This window comes from Myripristis murdjan, chromosome 22, assembly GCF_902150065.1.
Source record: "Myripristis murdjan chromosome 22, fMyrMur1.1, whole genome shotgun sequence".
Classification (NCBI taxonomy): Eukaryota; Metazoa; Chordata; class Actinopteri; order Holocentriformes; family Holocentridae; genus Myripristis; species Myripristis murdjan.
The window spans coordinates 21469599-21489019 of NC_044001.1; the positions used below are offsets into that span (position 1 = coordinate 21469599).

The 19421-nt window shown below is 44.6% G+C and overlaps 1 protein-coding gene across 4 annotated transcripts in view; it reads left to right on the top strand.

Moving 5' to 3' along the window:
* The window catches only part of LOC115354027 (AT-rich interactive domain-containing protein 1B-like), a 199753-nt gene that overhangs the window by 40587 nt on the left and 139745 nt on the right, over window positions 1–19421 (top strand). For 3 of the 4 annotated variants that reach the window (XM_030044176.1, XM_030044178.1, XM_030044179.1), the window contains exon 3: window positions 4318–4524. In XM_030044176.1, the coding sequence (XP_029900036.1) occupies window positions 4318–4524 (207 nt within the window). The remainder of the gene's footprint in view (window positions 1–4317; window positions 4525–19421) is intronic. The other variant, XM_030044177.1, reaches the window with a different exon arrangement.

Here is a 19421-nt window from a genome sequence, read left to right on the forward strand (position 1 = left end):
AAAGAGAATAAGGTTTCAGTGAACTGGTGTGTGCTGAGTAGGTAGAGTACATTCATACAGTCTGCCCCTGCGATCAAACAGAAGCTGTGTTTGAATAACTCTTTCTTCCCTCGCAAAGCCGCTGTGACATGTTGCTGCTTGTTAGACCTCCAGTCTGCCTGCTGTCTCTCCGTCTATTTGACTGACTGACTGGCTGTATTTCTGTCGCTTTTTCTGTTTGTCTCCTCATCTGTCTTTCTGCTTGCTTGCCTGTCTGCCTGTCTGCATATCTGTCAATCTGCCTGGATCGCACTGAGAAACGAGGGTTCTCCAAAGGTGACTTGAAGAACCCTGTTGAAGGTCCTCATACGGCTGTAATCAGAGGTGTAGTGGACGGCCCCAACTCACTTCACCCTTTTTATTAGCAGAGGACAGTTTAGCCTAACGTTGATAATTGTGACTCAAAGAAGTCGCTAAAGCCCCATATTATAGCAAGAAATGTCATTTTGCAGACTTAAAGCAAACGAGTACACCAAATTATGCTGAAGCCTATCACCTACAAATAAAACTCTGCATTTTTCATTATGATGGCCATTGCAAAGGCAGGTATCTGTGACACCACACTTCCCGGTTTCTATTGGAGGTGTATAATTTGACATTGTAGCCTGTTTAATTACCTCTAGCTTTTTTTTTTTTTTTTTTGCACATGGAAATTGAAAGACATTCCCCTGACTGACTGCAGGTGTATTTTTCAAGCACAATTCAAATCACTTCTACAAGAGGTAGACAATTCATACAGAACTCGAAATTCACGTGCTGCAGTTTGAAAAATGAAAAATGAAAAAAAAAAAAAAAAAAAATGCATTATGACACCACCGATCAGGCCAGTCTGTGATCAGTGTACATCAGAGGATACTGAAGGAGCAATGGAGCGCCAACTTGCCGCTGTTTAGGAGACGGTTTGTATTTTGATTGGTCACTTTGCGTGGGTGGAAGAGATTTCCCACCAGCACCTATAGAAGAATTTCATTTGCAAAATCGATAGGGTCTCTGTTAGTAGGGCTGCGATGCTGCTCTCTGTAGCAGCCCCAATTTGTGATTTAAGCTGATAAGACAGGTGTAGTCTTTACCGAAACACAAATTGTCAAATAAAACGGGCGAACTTAACCAGAGAAACTAGTGTGGCTCATTAAAAGTTCTGTTGCTACTGCCTGAGCTTTGGAGTGCATCTTGTTTCGTGAAACAATCACGGCACCAAAACGGTGTTTGTAGGGTTCAGGCTTAAAGACGCGTGCCGTGGTACTTCATTGAACCGCTTCGTCGCTTTGACTGTCCCTCTGTTTCTCTGTCTGTCACCTACTGCCTATACATCTGTCTGTCTGCCTGTCTGTCATTGTATTTGTCTGAAAAAGGAAGCCGCCCACGGTTGTCTGGTCTCGATCTCCATGGCGACCTAATCCCCACCAATCCCAGAGCTGTAGTGCTCCAGTCTAGACCCACCGCTCTACGCCAGCCTGTCATCGCTGATCACCGGATAGAGTTGCTTCTGTTTTATCTGAGTGGCTTTGATCCGCACCTAATGACGCATTTGTGTGTGAGGCAGAGCGACAGAGGGCGCGCACATTTGTTGTTTGCGTGCAGGAATCTGTTGGTGCCTGCGTGCGCCAGGGAGACAGACAACTTGAATTTGTGTGCATACATTTGTCTTAGTCTCTGGATTTGTTTGCGAGGCTCTGCGCACATGTCTGCATGTGTGCGCTTGTGAGTGTGTGTGTGTGTGTCTCTGTGTGTGTGTGCAGGTGTGTGCGTCTGTGTATATTGCCCTGGCTGGCAGTAATGAATCCAGTGGTGCTGTTGGCATGAGCAAGGCCATGCTATTAACCTCTCTGCCAGCTAGTCTGATCTCACCCTCTCTGCCTGTTTCAACGGCCTAATGACACACTCTGCGTGCAACATACATGGACACGCACACACACATCATACGCACATTATTTCATATCATATTGTTACTGTATAGTATTTTTTGGTACCATTTTAATACCTTACGTTGTTGCTATTGTGGCTGCACTATCATGCATGATGTAACAATAAAGGAATCTTGAATTTTGAAAACACATCCACACACACACATGTGCACACACACACTCACACACAACCAGCCCTTTCTAATCAAATCTCCATTCAGAGGGGAAAGTATTCTAGATGGTCCAATCATCTCCATTCAGAATGTCAAAAAAGCTTCTGCCAGCACGGAGAGATGACTTTCACCACCCACTCAAAGGAAGTTACACTTCAAAACTATTTCAGATGTATTAATCTCCACTGGCCCTCTGCAGCCAGCTCGGGTTTCACTATGTTTTATACACACCATCAGTTTGTGCAGGGCTTTTATGGCCGAGCCCTCTCTCTATTAACAGTCACAGTAAAGCTTCAACTCTGGTTACGTGCTCCTTGCGTTTGATCCGACAAGGCCGGAGAGTAATAATTACGTCACGTCGGAGTCCCCCCGTAACGCCATCATCCCTGATATAAATCACTCCGAGTTTGAGAGACTTTTTACTTTGCCGAGCCTGTCAGGGGAAGATTTAAAGGGACATTTTGGGCATTTTAAGCTTTAGTGCTTAATCAGCCTGTGGGGCAGCAGTTGGATGTTAGACAACATGGTGTATGGCTTTTGCACGCGCCCCAAATTACAGCCCGTGTGCCACGTTTAACGAGTTCGTGGCGGAGTTGCCGGCCGCCACCGCAAACGACATGGATAAAAACACGACATGACATGATGGGGGGGAAAAAATATGACGTGAAAAGCGCTGTCATATTGCTGCGTCGGTGGTTGTAAATGTTGTTTAATAGTTTTTAATGGGGACCCGGCTTGTGTGTGCGTGCGTGTGTGTGTGTGTGTGACTGTTTGTATGAGAAAATCCCAGCCTCCATAGGAAATCCTTAGAGAAGAGAGGAGCACCTGGCGCTGTCTGTAGTCATAACAAACGACAAGAAGGGATTAAGGCTACATTTGTATTGGTGCCAGCTTGTTATACGCACTCCCTTTTCACATTCCCTCTCATAACCACCGTGTAATGCAGCAGCGCGGCTTGGCATGGCTTCGCCTGCGAGTTAGTCTTTAACTGCACCGCTCTGGAATGTCCCAGCACATCCATGTGTCCCCCATTAGGGTTACGGCCTGGGATGGGCCCGCGGTAATATCCAGCACACCTCATCCCATCTGAGAGCCGGCCAGCAGGGAGATAATGGAGAGGGGAGGGTGCGTTCGGTAAGCCAGGGGGACATAAAGTTGGAAGTTCCTGTAGTGTGAGTTCATTAGGCAGAGGACCGCTGGGAGACGGGTGGCTTCCTGTATCCTGGGCTTGGCTGAGCATGGGGCCTTTTACCAAGGGACAATCAGATGAATTGGAAAATGGACGGAGGCCAATTTGGATGGGGTGCTTCATCCCATGTCTCACTGTGGGATGGTTTTAGTGTTTTTTTCCCCCCCCAAAGCATTCCAAAAGGACTGTGGGTTTGAGTCCTCTCCAGCTCTCATACGGTCGAGTCCAACGTCACCTGGTGTGATGTGCTGTTACTAACTGCACCTGAAAGATGTATGGAGTGGTATTATGTGAAGGTGGAAAACTGTACGTACTGAGCCATTCATTTTTAAAACCAGGATACAGCCTCCATAAAGTGGAGACTTTTGATGGGCTGGTTGCTTCAGATCTACTCTCATTCACCTTTGTCAAAAGCTTAACACTTGAGAAAGCTTTCTGATTGGCTGCTCAGTTTAAGCAAATCAGGGCTCAAGAAGGGGAGCAGAACTTGAACTTATACTGTTATTGGGCAAACCGGCTATCACGCTACCTAAACTGACAGAGCTAGTAATGGTAAACAAGCCCTCCTCCACAAGAAAAGACATTGATTCTGACATTGCCACTGCCGGCTGCAACTTCTCCTCAGACAAATTCATGTAATGTAAATATTGGAGCCGATTCAGAGTGGTGGAGTGGCTCTAGGTTGTTTTTTTTTTATTATTATTATCTATCCTTGATCTTGAGGTTTCTTGATTGCTTTTTTGACACTGTTCCCCTCTCCTGGCACAGAAAACGTTCATGCTGACTGCCAGCTGTAATCTGTGTGCTCATGGACAGTTTTTACCAGGTGACGTGAGACAATGCACAGCAATGTGACTGATGCCTTAGTCAACGCTAGTTCTTCAAAGCCAGCTTAGTGCGTCCGGGCTCCAATGCAACTGGTTTTCTCTTCCTCCAGTCCTAGTCTGAATGGTTACTTCTTTCTTGATTGGTCCTTCTTTCTTTCTAACTGGTTTGTGATTGGTTGTTTCAGCAGGTGGCGCCGTACAGCCAGCAGGGGATGGGGGGCTACAGCCAGCAGCAGCAGCAGCAGCAGCAGCAGCAGCAGCAGCAACAACAACAAGGGGGGCAGCAGCAGCAGCAGCAGCAGGGGACTCCTCCGTATTTCAGCCCTCCTCAGCAGACGCCCCCAGGCCCCGCCCAGAGCCCCTACCTGCAGCCCCGCCCACCACCACAACAGGTAGCACACTCACTCTCACACACACACACACACAGGCACTAAAACACAAACAAAAACAAACATATATTGGGCCTCGTCTTGTGTGGAAAAGTTTTCCGAGGTGTTTGACTGTTACTTATCAGGGGTTTGAAATACCTCATATGCAGTGAGCATAAATGGAAATGATTATTGTTCCTCAATAAAGACATCTGACTGAATAACGAAGAATCTGAAGAACGAATTGGCTAAATGCATGTAAAATATCATCATAGAAGGTTTGCATCCTGCCGTTTGTTGTGTGTGTTGCATCTCGAAATTTTATTTGAGGGGAGATTGAAGTGTGTGTATTAAGAGTGTGTGTGTGCGTGTCTGTGTCTGTGTGTGTGCATCTGTATGAGGGGGTGGGGTGTGTGTGTGTGTCGTATCTGTCGTCCACCCTGCCTGGTGGTGGGCCTACAGGTCGCATGAGTCACTCCCATTGTAAAGATGTTTTTTGTTTTGTTTTTTTTTTTTCGTTCCTGAAGTTCACATTATTCCCTGGCATTATTCATGCAGGCTATTTTTGTGACTCTGTGTCCCCGTGTCTCTCTATATCATTCTCTCCTTCTTTCTCTCCCTCCGACAGGCACGCATGAACACACACTTTACACAGGCAGGACATTTGACTGCAATGCAAAAGTACAGATTGCACAGACGCGGCGCATAAACACATAGCTATCCCATGCACTCCGACACACGGGCCTGCCAGCACAAACGCAATCCTAAATACAGCGCAGGGCCTGTTTCACAGATACGGATCGAGGCGAGCCCTGCCAAGTTTTAGCGTGATGTTCTGAAAGAGTTTTCCATTGGGAAGCTCAGTCTAAGCAGTTGTTTTCGACTTGAGTGAAGGCTGCCCATGTGTTTCCCATCCACTTTTCAGCCAGAGGGATCTATCAGCCTGCGTGGAGTGACTCTGGCTCGCCGCCCCGGCTGGCTCAGAACAGAACAGAACAGAGCAGAGCAGAACACGACGGAGCAAAACAGAACAGAACACGATGGGACAAAATAGAATACAACAGATTAAAGCGGAATGGAACGCGACGAGAGAACAGAGCACGATGCAATAAAGTAGAACAGAACACACCAGAATAGAAAAGAACATGATGCAGTAAAACGGAACAGAGCTCAACAGAACAAACCAGAAGAGAACACGATGGAACAAAATAGAACAGAACAGACCAAAACAAAATAGAACACAGTGTAACAGAACAGAACACACCGGAGAACATAACAGAACAGGACACGACAGAACAAAACAGAACATGATACAACTGGAACGGTGCAGATTTTTGCCAGGTGTGTTATCTTGTCTTGGCATGCAAATCAGGACAGGGACAACTCCAAAACCCGATTCCTAAAACCTTTTTTCCACCATTACCGGGAGAAGGGGAAATACAGAGGCACTGCCTGCGTATCTCCCCTTCTCCGGTGGTCGGACGAAAAACCAGCCGAGGAGTTAACAGTCTCTCGAGGTTTTTCAAAGGTTTTGAGTCACCACAACCTCAAGAGGTCCTTGATCATACAGTCGTAAGTGTGTACAAAAAACATTAGGCTGATCGGCCCAGTAGTGTGCAAGATCAGCTGCAGACAGATACACACATGGACACACACGACCAAACCAAACAGAACACGATGTGGAAAATACTTAACAGAACAGAACATGGGGATTATGCCACACACTGCAAAAAGTCAAAATCTTACCAAGATTATTTGTCTTATTTCAAGTAAAAATGTCTTATTTCTAGTCAAAATATCTCATTACACTTAAAATAAGACATGATCAGCACAGAAATAACTTGTCTTTAGACAATTTTCACTTGTTTCAAGTGAAAATCTACTTGAAACAAGTGAAAATTAGCTTGAAACAAGAAACAAATTTTGCCAATGGAACAAGCAAATTTTTACTTGTGACACAGTGAACAAGTAAAAATTTGCTTGTTCCATTGGCAAAATTTGTTTCTTGTTTCAAGCTAATTTTCACTTGTTTCAAGTAAATTTTCACTTGAAACAAGTTGAAACAAGTGAAAATTGTCTAAAGACAAGTAATTTCTGAGCTGATCATGTCTTATTTTAAGTGTAATGAGATATTTTGACTAGAAATAAGACATTTTTACTTGAAATAAGACAAATAATCTTGGTAAGATTTTGACTTTTTGCAGTGCAGCAAAGAACCCTTTTGCCACTCTAACAGCACAAAGCCGCACAGCACAGGCATTAAAACTGCAAATTTGGACATGAGCAGCTTATACATGTGAAGTGACCACACATACCAACTTTCAAGACGGAAATCCAACATACTTGACCCTGGGCACCTCTTCTTAGAAAAAGATTAAAAAGCCTTTATTAAATGGCTAGTTCACAGTAGAACAATAAAAACAAGCCGTTCACCTAAAACAATTAAAAACCCTCACCAACATGTTTCAGCCTGCTAGGCTTCACTGGGGCAAAGTTTTCCGTTTTTAATATTCATACGCGATGTTCCCATGAGGCACTGGTGTAATATGTCTGAGGAGGTAGTTATACTGTGATTTACTGATATACAGTCAAACCTCCTTTTATACACCCTAGAAAAACGGATCACCCTGAGACACGTAGCCAAGCAAGAAGCTATTGTCAACAGAGAAGCAGGCTGTCAAAGAAGGAAAATTATTAGTTTTAGCCTCATAATTTTCATCGTAAGTGAGCATTTCAGTCTGCGCTCTCCCTCGGTCTCATGTTGCACAGAGCTCTCAAGTGGCACGTGCTATTGTTCCTTCACTTAACATGCTCACTTATTAAGACTATTCACAGCCGTGTGCAGTCAGAGAGGCTGCCGTCCACGGGCACGGTGACATTTCGTGACAGTAATGGTGTGTTTTCGTCGCAGCTGATGATGTGGTGGCAACTGTCCCGAACTCTCATTCATACAACAGGTATGCAACTGTAGCTCTGTGCGGACACTCTCGCCGCTCCAAGCCGTGTTCCACCTGCACCGATGAGTCCCATATCGGTTGCTATGCTCGTTGCCGGGCTAAATGGCAAGCTAGTTGGTGGTGTTGCTTATTTTCTCCTGTTTTTCATTCCTATGTTAACACACGGCTCTGACAAAGGGCTTTCAGTCAGTAATCATGTGTTTGTTACCGCTGCATAAAAGCCATAATGCCCTTGCCAACCATTGCATCACCGCCGTATCCCGCTGTCTTTGCCCATAATCACCGTAAAGAACGCCTTCTCATGTGTTATGGCTGTGCGCAGCTTTGTGTCCCCGCGGACAGCAGGCAGTGCTGTCCCACTGATCCTTGTTCCTGTGTACTCACCATCCAACTGTATATAACTAAATCCCCCCGATAATGCTATTTGGCCATCATGTGCCATAACATTTATTCATCATGTTTTTATACTATAGGCCTTTCACTGACTTTTGCCCAGAAGTATGCATAACAAGAAAGCAGGTAGCAACTCAGCGTCTTGCTCAAGGGCACTTCAAAGGGACACCCAGCTGTTGATGGACACACAGGCTGTCACGGGTCTCTAACATCTGACCTTTCAGATTTCTAACCACCAGTCCACTTTCACTGTTATGACACTGTTATATAATAACAGGTATGAATAGGTGACAGGGTTCCCACTGGTCGTTTAAAAATCTGAAAAAGTCTTGAAATGCAGTTGTTGCATAAATGCATTAGAAATGCATACATGTAAGGCTTTAAAAAGTATTTAAAGTACCAGCATGTCTCAAATCCAGTCATCCTGGTGTCCTTTTTCTTGTTCCGCCCATTTATAGTTTCCTAAAATCTTTTGCTTGATTACAAACAGGCTGGCTTTGACAAATTTGTTTCTTCATTAAATTATTTTATTTTATAATATTTTTTTAGATAGTCTCAAATGCAGTTCAATCTAGCATTAGAAATATATATTTTAAAACACTGGGTAGGCTCCCACATTTAGTACCTCAGTATATGCTCAACTACAGCAGTTCCAGTAGTAGAATAAATGCAAAATCCTGGTCCAAAAACAAACCCAATTTTAGCAGTCAGTGTGCAAGTAATTATGAAAATACACAACATTGATTATATAGAAAAAAAAATGACAGGATGTTCTTTCATGGAATAAAACAAGGCTGTGCAGTGGCATTAACACAAAGTTAATTGGCCATTGATTGAGCAAGAAGAGAGTTTAGAAAGAGAAGGGATACCAGAAATGACTAGAATAAATTTAAATAACAAAGAAACTAGGTCCCTCTCTTTGATTTCAGATCCAAGAGTAAACACGTTTGGAAATTGAAGTTGGCCGAGATTACAAATAGACGATTTGGTTTGCTTTCAGCTCGGTGCTCCGTATCTTTCATTTTTCTGTTCTGAGCAAGTGTGCATCTGTGTATGAATTTGTGTGTGTGTGTGTGTGTGTGTTTGTGTGTGTGTGTGTACACTAATCAGTTGAGTATGCAGCGGCAATTCGGAGCTGTGAAAAGGTCAAACGGTGACCTTTGCCTGTGATTCTGGGCTGAAATGAGACATGATGCGAGCCGCACGGAGCAGATTACACACACATGTACGTGCGCACATGCGCATACACACATAGATACACATACGCTCGCAAAAACGCGCCAGATTAGGATGTCATTGTGGTTTTGACCCTTGTTTTCTGACCCTTAACTACTTGGAGAAATCCAGGCTTAATTTTTTTTTTCTTCCGGCTCCCTCTCTCTTTGCGGTTCCTCTCCACCCTCTCCACTCCCATTAACCCTAGCCAGAGGACATCCTCCAGTTGATGGAACCATTCCAACTCTCTTTGACACAGTATTTGCTCTGAAACCGACTGCTATTAGCTGGTTTTGTAACAAATCGAAGCGAAAATGCCGTCTTTCTTTGAGTATATTGCACTGCCTTGACCTCATCTGATTGCAGGGAGCAGAGCAGGCTAAAAAGAAATTTCTAAGACATCAAGGCTGTTTCCAAAAAAAAAAAAAAAAAAAAAAAAAAAAATCTCATTTGGGAGGAAGGCGTTTTTGGAAAAAATAAACGTGGGTGTTTTGCTGGTAGTTTTTGAATGCCATGGGTGTTTGAGAACTCAGCAAGGGAGGAACTTGGTCTCAAACCCTTCCCTTTAGACATTTTTGTAGATGTTTTTTTTTTTTTTTTTTTTTTTTTTTTTGTCAGTGGTCATTCTTTTGTTGTGGTTCTACAAAAGTGTGATTGGTTATTTCCCATCAAAATAAGGCATTTTCTCACCAGCACTCTCTATATTCCCCATGATCTCCCTCTCCTCCTCTTCTCTCTCCCTCTGTGCTGGTGTTTTGTTTTCCTCAATGATGGCGAGTTGTTAAATGAAACACCTTGACACGTGCTTCAACCTCTTTTAATGAGCAGACTTTTTGGCCTCTGACACTGCTCTGCCTGAGCATGTGTATGTTTTTATGATACTCTATGTATGTATACATCTTGCCCAGTGTCTGTCCTTCTCTCCCTTTATTTGCACTTCTGTTGCAGCTCCACTATTTTACTCTGCTGAATGAAACGTGGCCAACCTCTCATGCCTCTGCCTTATCTCATGTCAGCACTACAGAGAAACCACATATTCTCTTAGAATCCTGCACATAACCTTTGCTGAATGCCACCCCCTCACTCTCACAAGTCTAAATGCTGTTAAATGTTTAAAAAAAAAAAAAAAAACACAAAAAAAGACGGTTTCAACGTGGTAGTGCTGCGCTGTGTAATTTACATTACTTAAAAGTTTTTTTAAAAAAATGGTGTCATGAAATACAGGTCCCTTTATATGGGAGTAGAGTTTAAACAAGCTGTAATGAAAAAATATAATGAGAACAATATTGTGCTGTAGTACTGTGGTTACGTTGCTGCCAATAGCCCTATCAATCAACTGACCTTGACTGAATAATTTTGGTAATATTGTAGGCTTCAAATACAATAGGAGACAAATTGCTTGAAAAAGAGAAAATTGGTGCCCCATCCCTTGCACTTCCTGGCTATATTACCACTTTCCACATAACAGCTTGTAATTTAGAGTATATTATATTTTGTTACTGTCTAATAGTGTCTACCTCATAACTACGGAAATGGTAGCGCTGTAATTTCAAGGGTTTGAAGATTATTTTTATGGCATGTTTGCTTTATTGGGTAGTATACAGTGGAGTGTGACAGGAAAGCGCAGGGGGAGAGAGAGAAAGGAAGTGAAATGCAACATCGGCTGCTTGCCAGCCACAAACTCATAACATTGTCAGTATATGGGATTGGCTTTGGCCAGCTGTTCCATGGAGCACTGTCTACTTCATTTTTCAGCAACAGGTTGTCTGTTCGCTTTCAGCTCTGAGATATATATATGTAACAGAGTGGAGCCTGACCTGCCTTGCTGGGGTAATATCAGCAATATAATGAATGTGCCGGTGAGTTATATTTGAGTGAACGGTACAGTTGGCAGGATTTGACTACTGGTCTTTGAACTAGGAAGTCATTCCCTGTGACATTTACTATCCGTAGTAAAACCCATCTATCCACTATCCTGTGTGAAACCGATCCTGCTGGTCATTTCCTTTATTAGCCCGAACTGTTTCCTCTTCCTGTCTGCGGATGGTCTCTGGGGAGCGGCACCGGGGGGAGACGGATTCTCAGCTGATTGGAGGAGACAAGTTCAATTGCCTGGACCTACATGGAGAGAAGCTGATTCATTGGTTTAGATGCTGTGTAGTGATGCTTAAGAGAAAAACATCAAATGTGGTGCACACTGAGTTACTGTTGTCCCTTTTCCAGTACTGTGCGGCACCGTGCCACAAAGTCAAACCATGTTCACGGGTTGTAGAGGTGTTTCCATTACCAACACAAGTTTAGTCTATACTCTATTTGGTTCCTGATCAGGAACAAGCACATTTGCCAATACCAGAAACTTCTGGCAGGAAGGAGCATTACTTTACTTTATCACTGACTGTCCAAACAAATAATTCCTCTTTTCAATCAAACTTTCTTTTTCCCAGTGTGACTGTCTTCCATTCTGCCTTTAAACTCTTCCCTTTCTGTTTGAAGCATGTCATATTGACACAGTGATAACAAAAAATAAAGCAAAGCAAGACGATGGTGCCAACATCCTCTGGTTTAATAATATTGTCTGTTGTTTACAGAGCCATTTTACTCAGTTCCCCAGCATCACTTCTGGGCCTTTGTGTATTCTTGACGTCCAATGTAAACACAAATGATTAAGAAAAATCCAGGAAAGCCGGAAATACTTCAAAGTTTATAATATTCACTTGGTGGCAATAACTTGCTGGCTTTCAGAGCAAATATATTGTGTACTACATATTGTTTTTTAACATAAATGGCCCACCTCTGGAACCACCTTTATCCCAGTTGGTCCTCACTGCGGAAGGCTCTTGAAGGCTCTTTCGCATTGGAAAAGGGGCCTTTAATGATGACTTTGACGCTGACTGGTCCTGATTTTGCAATGTTTTATTAAAACTTTTGAAATGACAGTGATTTTTGCAAGTTGCATGTCTTTGCTCTTACTGTGCACATCCCCTAAGCAGGGGTGTCAAACTCAATCACTAAAGGGGCGATATTGAAAACTCACAACCAATTGGAGCGCCAAAAAAAAAAAAAAAAAGATTCATTTTACATTCCTTCCCAAAAATGTCTTTCTATAAAACAAAGCAAGAATATATGAGACCAAACTGATTAGAGTGGAAAATGACATGAAAAGTCATCTCAGTCCACTGCATCATTACGTTTCTTCTGGCACATTGTATCTGTGAGCTTGCCCTGAATCCGTTCGCATGACAAATAGTTGGATCGCACATGGATTCAAAAATAACCAGATAACTGATATATTGCTGAGGAGAAATCTACAGTCATGCATGTTTTTACTCATACATGCACATCATTGTCACGCAAATCCAACAAGAAATAAAAATATTTTCATGTCAGTATGCCAGACTATTTCATCAAACATCAAAACATAGGCAGGTTGACTTCTGACTACAAAAAGCAAATAAATAAATAAAAGCACATAACAGTAGCTGTTCCATAATATCTCCTATGGTTATATTCTTTCATTAAGGCCACATCAGCTCAGATTTATCTTTATTGCAAGCAACCAGGTGCTACACCTCCCACCTGTCCTGAAAATACCTGTTTTCAATGTCCACTTTTTGTTTTAACTTTGCTTTTGGCCTGCTAATGAGCTAGCTAGCTAATAAAAGTCTTGATAGAAGCGATCCATTGGGCTGATGAGGAGCTGAGGAAGAGGGGATGGGGACACGCAGGTGTTTTGTGGTGCTGATAGTACAGGATGTTGCAGTAGAAGCTGGGATTTGTAGTATCGATGTTGTGGGAAATGGAACTGAGTCTGTTTTAATAAAAAATCAAAAGTCATCATAATTGTGCCACAGGCCTGATGTGGCCTGCAGGCCTTGAGTTTGACATATGTGCCTTAGAGCAACTCGGCAGCCATGACCACAGTGGGAATGGATAGACTGTACAGGTGAGGTCGTTTTGCAGTTATGTTGACTGGAAGCTCTGAGAGGTTTTGAACATTTGCACTAGTGATTATTCAAAATGTGTAACCACTGCTCACACGCGGCATTCAACAGAGTTTGTCAAAAGGCTCCTGAAGCTCGTCCTGGAAATCTGAGGATCGACTTGCACTGCGGTGTCAAAGCATCAGCTCATTCCTCTTTTGAATGAAGAACTCAAGGATGTGCGGCGCTCACTCCCTGTGTCCTTTACCTTTTACTACCTCCTGTGTGTCATTTCCTGTTTCCTAACTGTCTACCCCCATTCCTCCCCCAGCTGGCAGGCGCGGCAGGCATTGTGTCGGCAGAGTTACAACCACCCCCGATTCTTAATGACACCAGGTTAATTAAAAGGCCATCGTGCCATTCTGCGGCTTGGCCCCTGGCTTTATCACCCTCTCGCTGTATACTTGCTCAATCACCATGCTCTTAGCCAACAGAGGCCTCCCTCCCTCCACCCTCCAGGCCCACACACACACACACACACACAGAAATGGGAGTATACCTCAGCGAGGAGGGGGAGGGATGGAGGGGAGGTTAAGGAAGGAAGGTGAGGGGATGAGAGAGAGGAAATGAGAGGGAGGAAGGAGTGTGAGAGTGAGAGAATAGGATGTAGTCAGAGAGGTGGGGAAGGTGTGTGGGTGGAGGCAGGGAGGGGGGGGGGCAACCAAAGTTCAATGTCATTAATTGGTCACCATTTGAATATTAAGCGAAGAACTCTGTTAATTAACAGGATAATAAAAGTGCTGCTGGCTGCAAGGGGGCGGACGGAAGAGGGAGGGAGGGAGGGAGGGATAGAGGGAGGACGAGCTGCGGAAATGGAGGGCATATGGCAGAGAGAGAGAGAGAGAGAGAGAGACGGAGAGAGAGAGAGCCAGAGAGGTAGAGAGAGAGGGAGGCCGGGTGTGGGGCGATAAGAGAGAAGAGAGGGAGCCGTCCGTGGGTAAAGGTCTGGCGGTGGTAATTTGCGGAGAGCCGCGTTAATTGTCATAACCTTTTAAATGGCAGAGTTTATCGGAGTCCTCTAAATGTCCCTGCATATCGCCACGGCAACCCCGGTCCCGCCGCACTCCCATTGGCCACTGCTGACTAGCACTTAAGCTTGATGAGTTTTCAGGAAAAAAAAAAATAAATAAAAAAGATATAATTGGAAAAAAAAAAATATTGGTTAGGTTGTGTGTGTGTGTGAGAGAGAGAGAGTTAGTTTGTATGCATGTGTTTGAGACAATGTTTTTAATTTAGTGTGTGTTTTTTTTTTTTACCTCCGCATTGACTGACACTCGCTAATTGCTCGACCGGAATCCGCGACTATGTTTTTTTTTTTTCTTCTTCTTTTTCTCCACCGTTTTTTGATTTATGTTTGTTTTTGTACAGCCGCTCTGCAATTCAAATGCAAATGAACGGGAACGGGAGAGGTGTTTTTGGAACGGTAAGGACAATCATAATGGCTCTGAAAAAAAAAAAAAAAGGGGGGCCAGTAGTTAGCAGCATGGCACCCTAGGGGCCTCATTTAGCTGCCATTTGTTAGGAAATGCCGCTACATTTGTTCCTGGATACAGACTTCACAGACAAAAAGAGAAAGAAAATACACAGGGAAAAAATGTCAGACAGTGAAAGTTGAGCTCGCCAACACACTCACTATTGTTCTAACACGCTGTAACAAAAGTCATGTGGGTGGAGACCGGTTTGGGTGGATTTCCCATTTAACGGAGAGCCAAGGCCATTGAAGTGAATGGGTGTTGGATGGAGGAAGTGTGCGGGGTGAACGGGACTCGCAAAGAGTGTGTGAAGTTAAGATGGTACAAAGATGCTGCTCTTATTTGATTAGCTTGTGTGGAGCAACGAGAACGAAAGCACTGGGAACAGCATCTGCAACTAACGCTGTTAGCTTCATCTGACATCATGCCTGAGGGACGGTGTGTATGTGTGACTGTGTGTGTGTGTTTGTCGGTGTGTGTCTCTGTGCCTTCGTATGTGTTACTCTTTCTCTGTATGTGTGTGTTTTCTCTTTATTTGCCTGTGTTTTTCTGTTCATGCGGGTGAGAATGAATGCCAGTGTGTGATTGTGTGGGAAAAATGTGGGTGTTCCTGCTTGTGTATGTGTGTGCACGTGCACGTGTGTGTGTGTGTGTGTGTCCACTGTTGGAGCTCTGGTCCTCTCTTGTAGTCTCTTTGTGCTAAAGGTCAGGGGGATTGCTGAGATAGAATTGAATCTGAAGGACACAGTACTAGAACAGGCCCTGCTACAAATGGACCTATTAAGATGTGCTACACACACACACGCACACACACACACACAGCATGCACATACTTAGGCATTCTCACACACACGAGCGTACGTATGCACACACACACATACCAAAGCTCTATCCACACGCTCCCAGTTTTCCCCTGATGATAATAACAGGCTGCGTCCTGGATAAATGTCCATCATTTCCATGGCCGGCGCTCATGTAGCCTGCGTGCCGACTCTAACCGACGTGGGTCCAACGCAGCGTTTGAAAAATGTGGTCGCAGCGGAGGAAAGCAGATCTGTCCTATGATATGTTTGCGGCATATCTGAAAATAATCAAAATGCAACAGCAATGTTTTGCAAATACTCCCAGGTTTCCTGAAATGGATCAAAAGATGTAAATGTCAAGAAAACATGAAACACAAGCATTTCCATAACCAAATGTTGATTTATCACATTATCATTTCCATAACACAGTGTAGCTCTTTCTCTCTCGCCCTCTCTCTCCTCGCCTTGCTGTAATATTGTTGCTGCTTGCTGATTGCTTCAATTAGGCTTTAGTCGGTCTGATTGGTGTACGTGTGTGTGTGTGTGTGTGCTTGCAAGTGTGATGCAACGACACAGGTTTATGAACGTGCGTGTGTTCGTATTTGTGTGTGATCCAGCGACACAGGGCTATGAATATGGATGTCTTCCTCCCCTGTCTCTGATGTGCTGAAGCTTTGAGTACACATGCCTCTGTTTGTGTTGTTTTTATTTTTTTTTAAAGGCAACTCTTTTTCACAGCCCGGCAGAATGAAAGCTAAAAATACCTCCTTCAACAACAATTATGGGCAGAGAACGCAGATACCAAGCGTGCAGTGGCACATCAAGGCAGGGACCCGTGTGCACACGCACTCACACACACACACACACACACTCACACAGATGTGTACACACATACACAGGCAAACACTCACACATCCCTGCCTGTCAACACACTCCCTCACTTCTTACCCTCACTCAGACTGTTCCATTCCAGTGTCTTTTGCTAATGACTGGCAGACTGTGTGTGCGTGTGTGTGTGTGTGTGTGTGTGTGTGTGTGTGTGTGTGTGTGTTTTGCTGGGGGCCTTGCCCAGTGGATTCCACAGATTCCCTGTCCCTGGGGGGAGCAGGACAGGGGGTTTGTGGGCAAACGCAACACTGGTGCTGGTGTGTATCTGTGTGTGTGGGAGTGTGTGCGTGTGCATGTGTGTCTGTTGGGGAGGGGTGCGGGCCCCTCTCCTAAAGACACGCAATTAAGCTTAATTTTTAATGAATATTAATGGCATTAGCGTCAGATTTGGCAGAGATGTGCATCTGCCAAGGTGCAGGGGAAAAAGGGATGACTAATTCATTTGGTAGTCATGAGGAGCACTGCAGGAGAGAGGGAGGGAGGGAGAGAGAGAGAGAGAGAGGGTGGAGGGAGGGATGGAGAGAGGGATGGCAATAGTTGGAAAAGAAGAGAGAGAAGGGAGAGCAGGGATAGGAGAGTGACTGGGAGAGAGGGGATAGACAGAGAGGGAGACAGGTAGGGAGAGATAGAGCGAGAGAGATAAGGATAGAGTGGGAGGGAGGTGTGGAGAAAGTGAGGGAAAGATAGAGAGGGAGGGAAGGGAAGAGTGGTGTCGAGCGAGGAAGCAGCGACGACTGAGTGAGAAAGAAATGTAACGATATAGAGGAAACAACAGCAGGACATTGGCCCGACGCTGTGAAGACAACAGCCAATCAGCTTCAGTCAGCTCGCCTGTAAACTTTATTCCCCACCTTGTATTTACAGCGGGAAAAAACATCTCCTAGGTATTTGTGACCAATAACTCTGGCATCTGCACAAGGCTTTTTTTTTTTTTTTTTTTTAAAGCTAGATGCCCCACACAGATATAGTGGTGGTGCAAAAAGGATTAAAGTACAAGATGGTCGGAGAAAAAGCCACAATGCTGCAACACAAGTCGTCATATGAGGTCATCGTTTCATCACAGGGCTCTGGGTCAACCCCTTTTCTTTTTGTTGTGTCTTTGCGCTCCCAAACTGACCCGTGTGACCTCCCTCTAGAGGGGGAGCAAGATCCCTAAAACAGTCCCAGTGACCGAGGTGTGTTTCTTTGGGCTCCTGGAGTGGGGTTTTAGCCCCGAACAACCTGGGCTGGTTGAAAGTAGAAAGTATCCCCAGCCAATTTTTTTTTTTTTTTTTTTTTTTTAAACGAGTGAACGTCCACAGACACGGATCATTCTAGCTGGAGAGTTCCACTTGTAACTGGGGGAACAACATCCCTTTGTCTCCATTTGCGACTGTCGCAGTTGATTGCCATTACTCCACATGAAAGCGTTGTCTTCTTTTCAGATCTGGCGTCCTCGGTCTCATTTTCAGCCTCCACACGTCTTTCCCCCAAACCAAATACATCACAGCGGCACAGTAGCAGATCACCCTCAGCATAACAACAGCTTTGTCGTCTACCATGTAGGATGACTTGACACCTCCACTTTAAATGCACCAAGTTCACTGTTCCCTCTTAACATCCTGAGGCCCTCTTCCAAGAGCAAGACCCGGGAACTTTTTGGTGGAAAAGGGGGCAGGAGAGAACCTCCCCGCTGGGATCAATGAAGTACCTCATCATTTTGACGCAGCGCACAAGATTAAGCGCATTTAAACTACAAAGAGGGCTGCGCAGAGAAGTTTGGAAAGTGTGCGCGTGCAAGTTTCATATTTCCAAATAAGCGTCGCCCCGGAATATCGACACGTTTGAGCACTCGCACGTCAGCACTCGAACGTCTCCCTGCACTTCCCAAAACCGACTTTCCGCTCCCGAGTGGCCGGGATTAACACGGTTCTGCAATATTGATTTACGTCTGCGTAAAGCCCCTCGCGCTCTATATATTACACCACATTCACCAGTCATCTATTCAATCAAATCTAATATTACACTGCCTCTCCACACAGCTGTCTAATAGCATTTAACTCACAGTTTGATTCCTGCATTCCCTCATGTACTTCAAACGCTCGCCTTCAATATCCCCCCTTCGTTTCTACTACGCCAAGATGAAGTCTTTTGAAAAGCAAGGAGGATGAATGAGCATGTCTCTGTGAGTGTGTGTGTGTGTGTGTGTGTGTGTGTGTGTGAAGACAGGATTAGCTGTGGCCTAAGGCTTAAGGTATGGAGTGGAGTGTATTTTAGCAGCTTCTAAATTAGCTGGGAAATGGGATTTTGAGACAATGGGCTGGAAAAGACTCAAATGAAAGGATGCACTTGCTGCACTCCTCCGTTTGCCTCTGATGTTCTCTCTCTCTCTCTCTTTCTCTTTGGTCTTTTTTCTCTGCTGCTCCTCTCTCCCATCCTCCTCTCTCTCTCTCTCTCTCTCCTTCTACTTTTCAATCTCTCGCTCTCTACCCTACCCTGCCTTTCCTACTTCTCTCACCCTCTATCTCCTTTCCAGCCTTTCTCTCTCCCTTTCTCTCTCTCACCCTCCCTCTCCCACGTTCTCCTCCCTTCTCTCTCTCACGTTCTCTTTCTTTATCTGTCTCGCTCTCTCTGTTCATATTACAGTTGACAATGATGATGTAAGAATGTGAGTGTAAACAGTAGTACGAGGCTAACCTCACTTTGACCCACTTTGAAAGGAAATCCCCTCGAGTACACACACACACACACACGCACACACACACACACATTCACACACACATACACGCCACAGACTCATATGCTTGAGTAAATATTTGACTTGTTTCTGCAGCCACTCTTCTGTTCCCAATTCATTTTGTGTGCAATTGTCTGTCCACGTGTGTTTTTAGATGTGGCGCATGTGTGTGTGTGTGTGTGTCTCAGAGAGTGCATGCACACACTCCTCCACCTCGTCCATCCCGCACCTCCTCTGTTTCCTCCCCTCCTCCTCCTCCCGCTCCCTGGCTTTTATTTACCTGTGGAAGTGTTTTTGTGTGCACGCCGGCTCTCCGCTTCAAACGAAGGACTTCCGACCATGTAATAAAAGCCTGTCGTTTGGCTCATGTCCAGACTCCCATTGATAAACACACGGGGGCTGTGCACACAAACAGAGGGCTTGCCCAGGGCCCCGAAGAGGAAACGAGCATGGCTTTGTTTTCAAAAATAGCAGCCCCTGTGCTCTGCTGTGGTCCT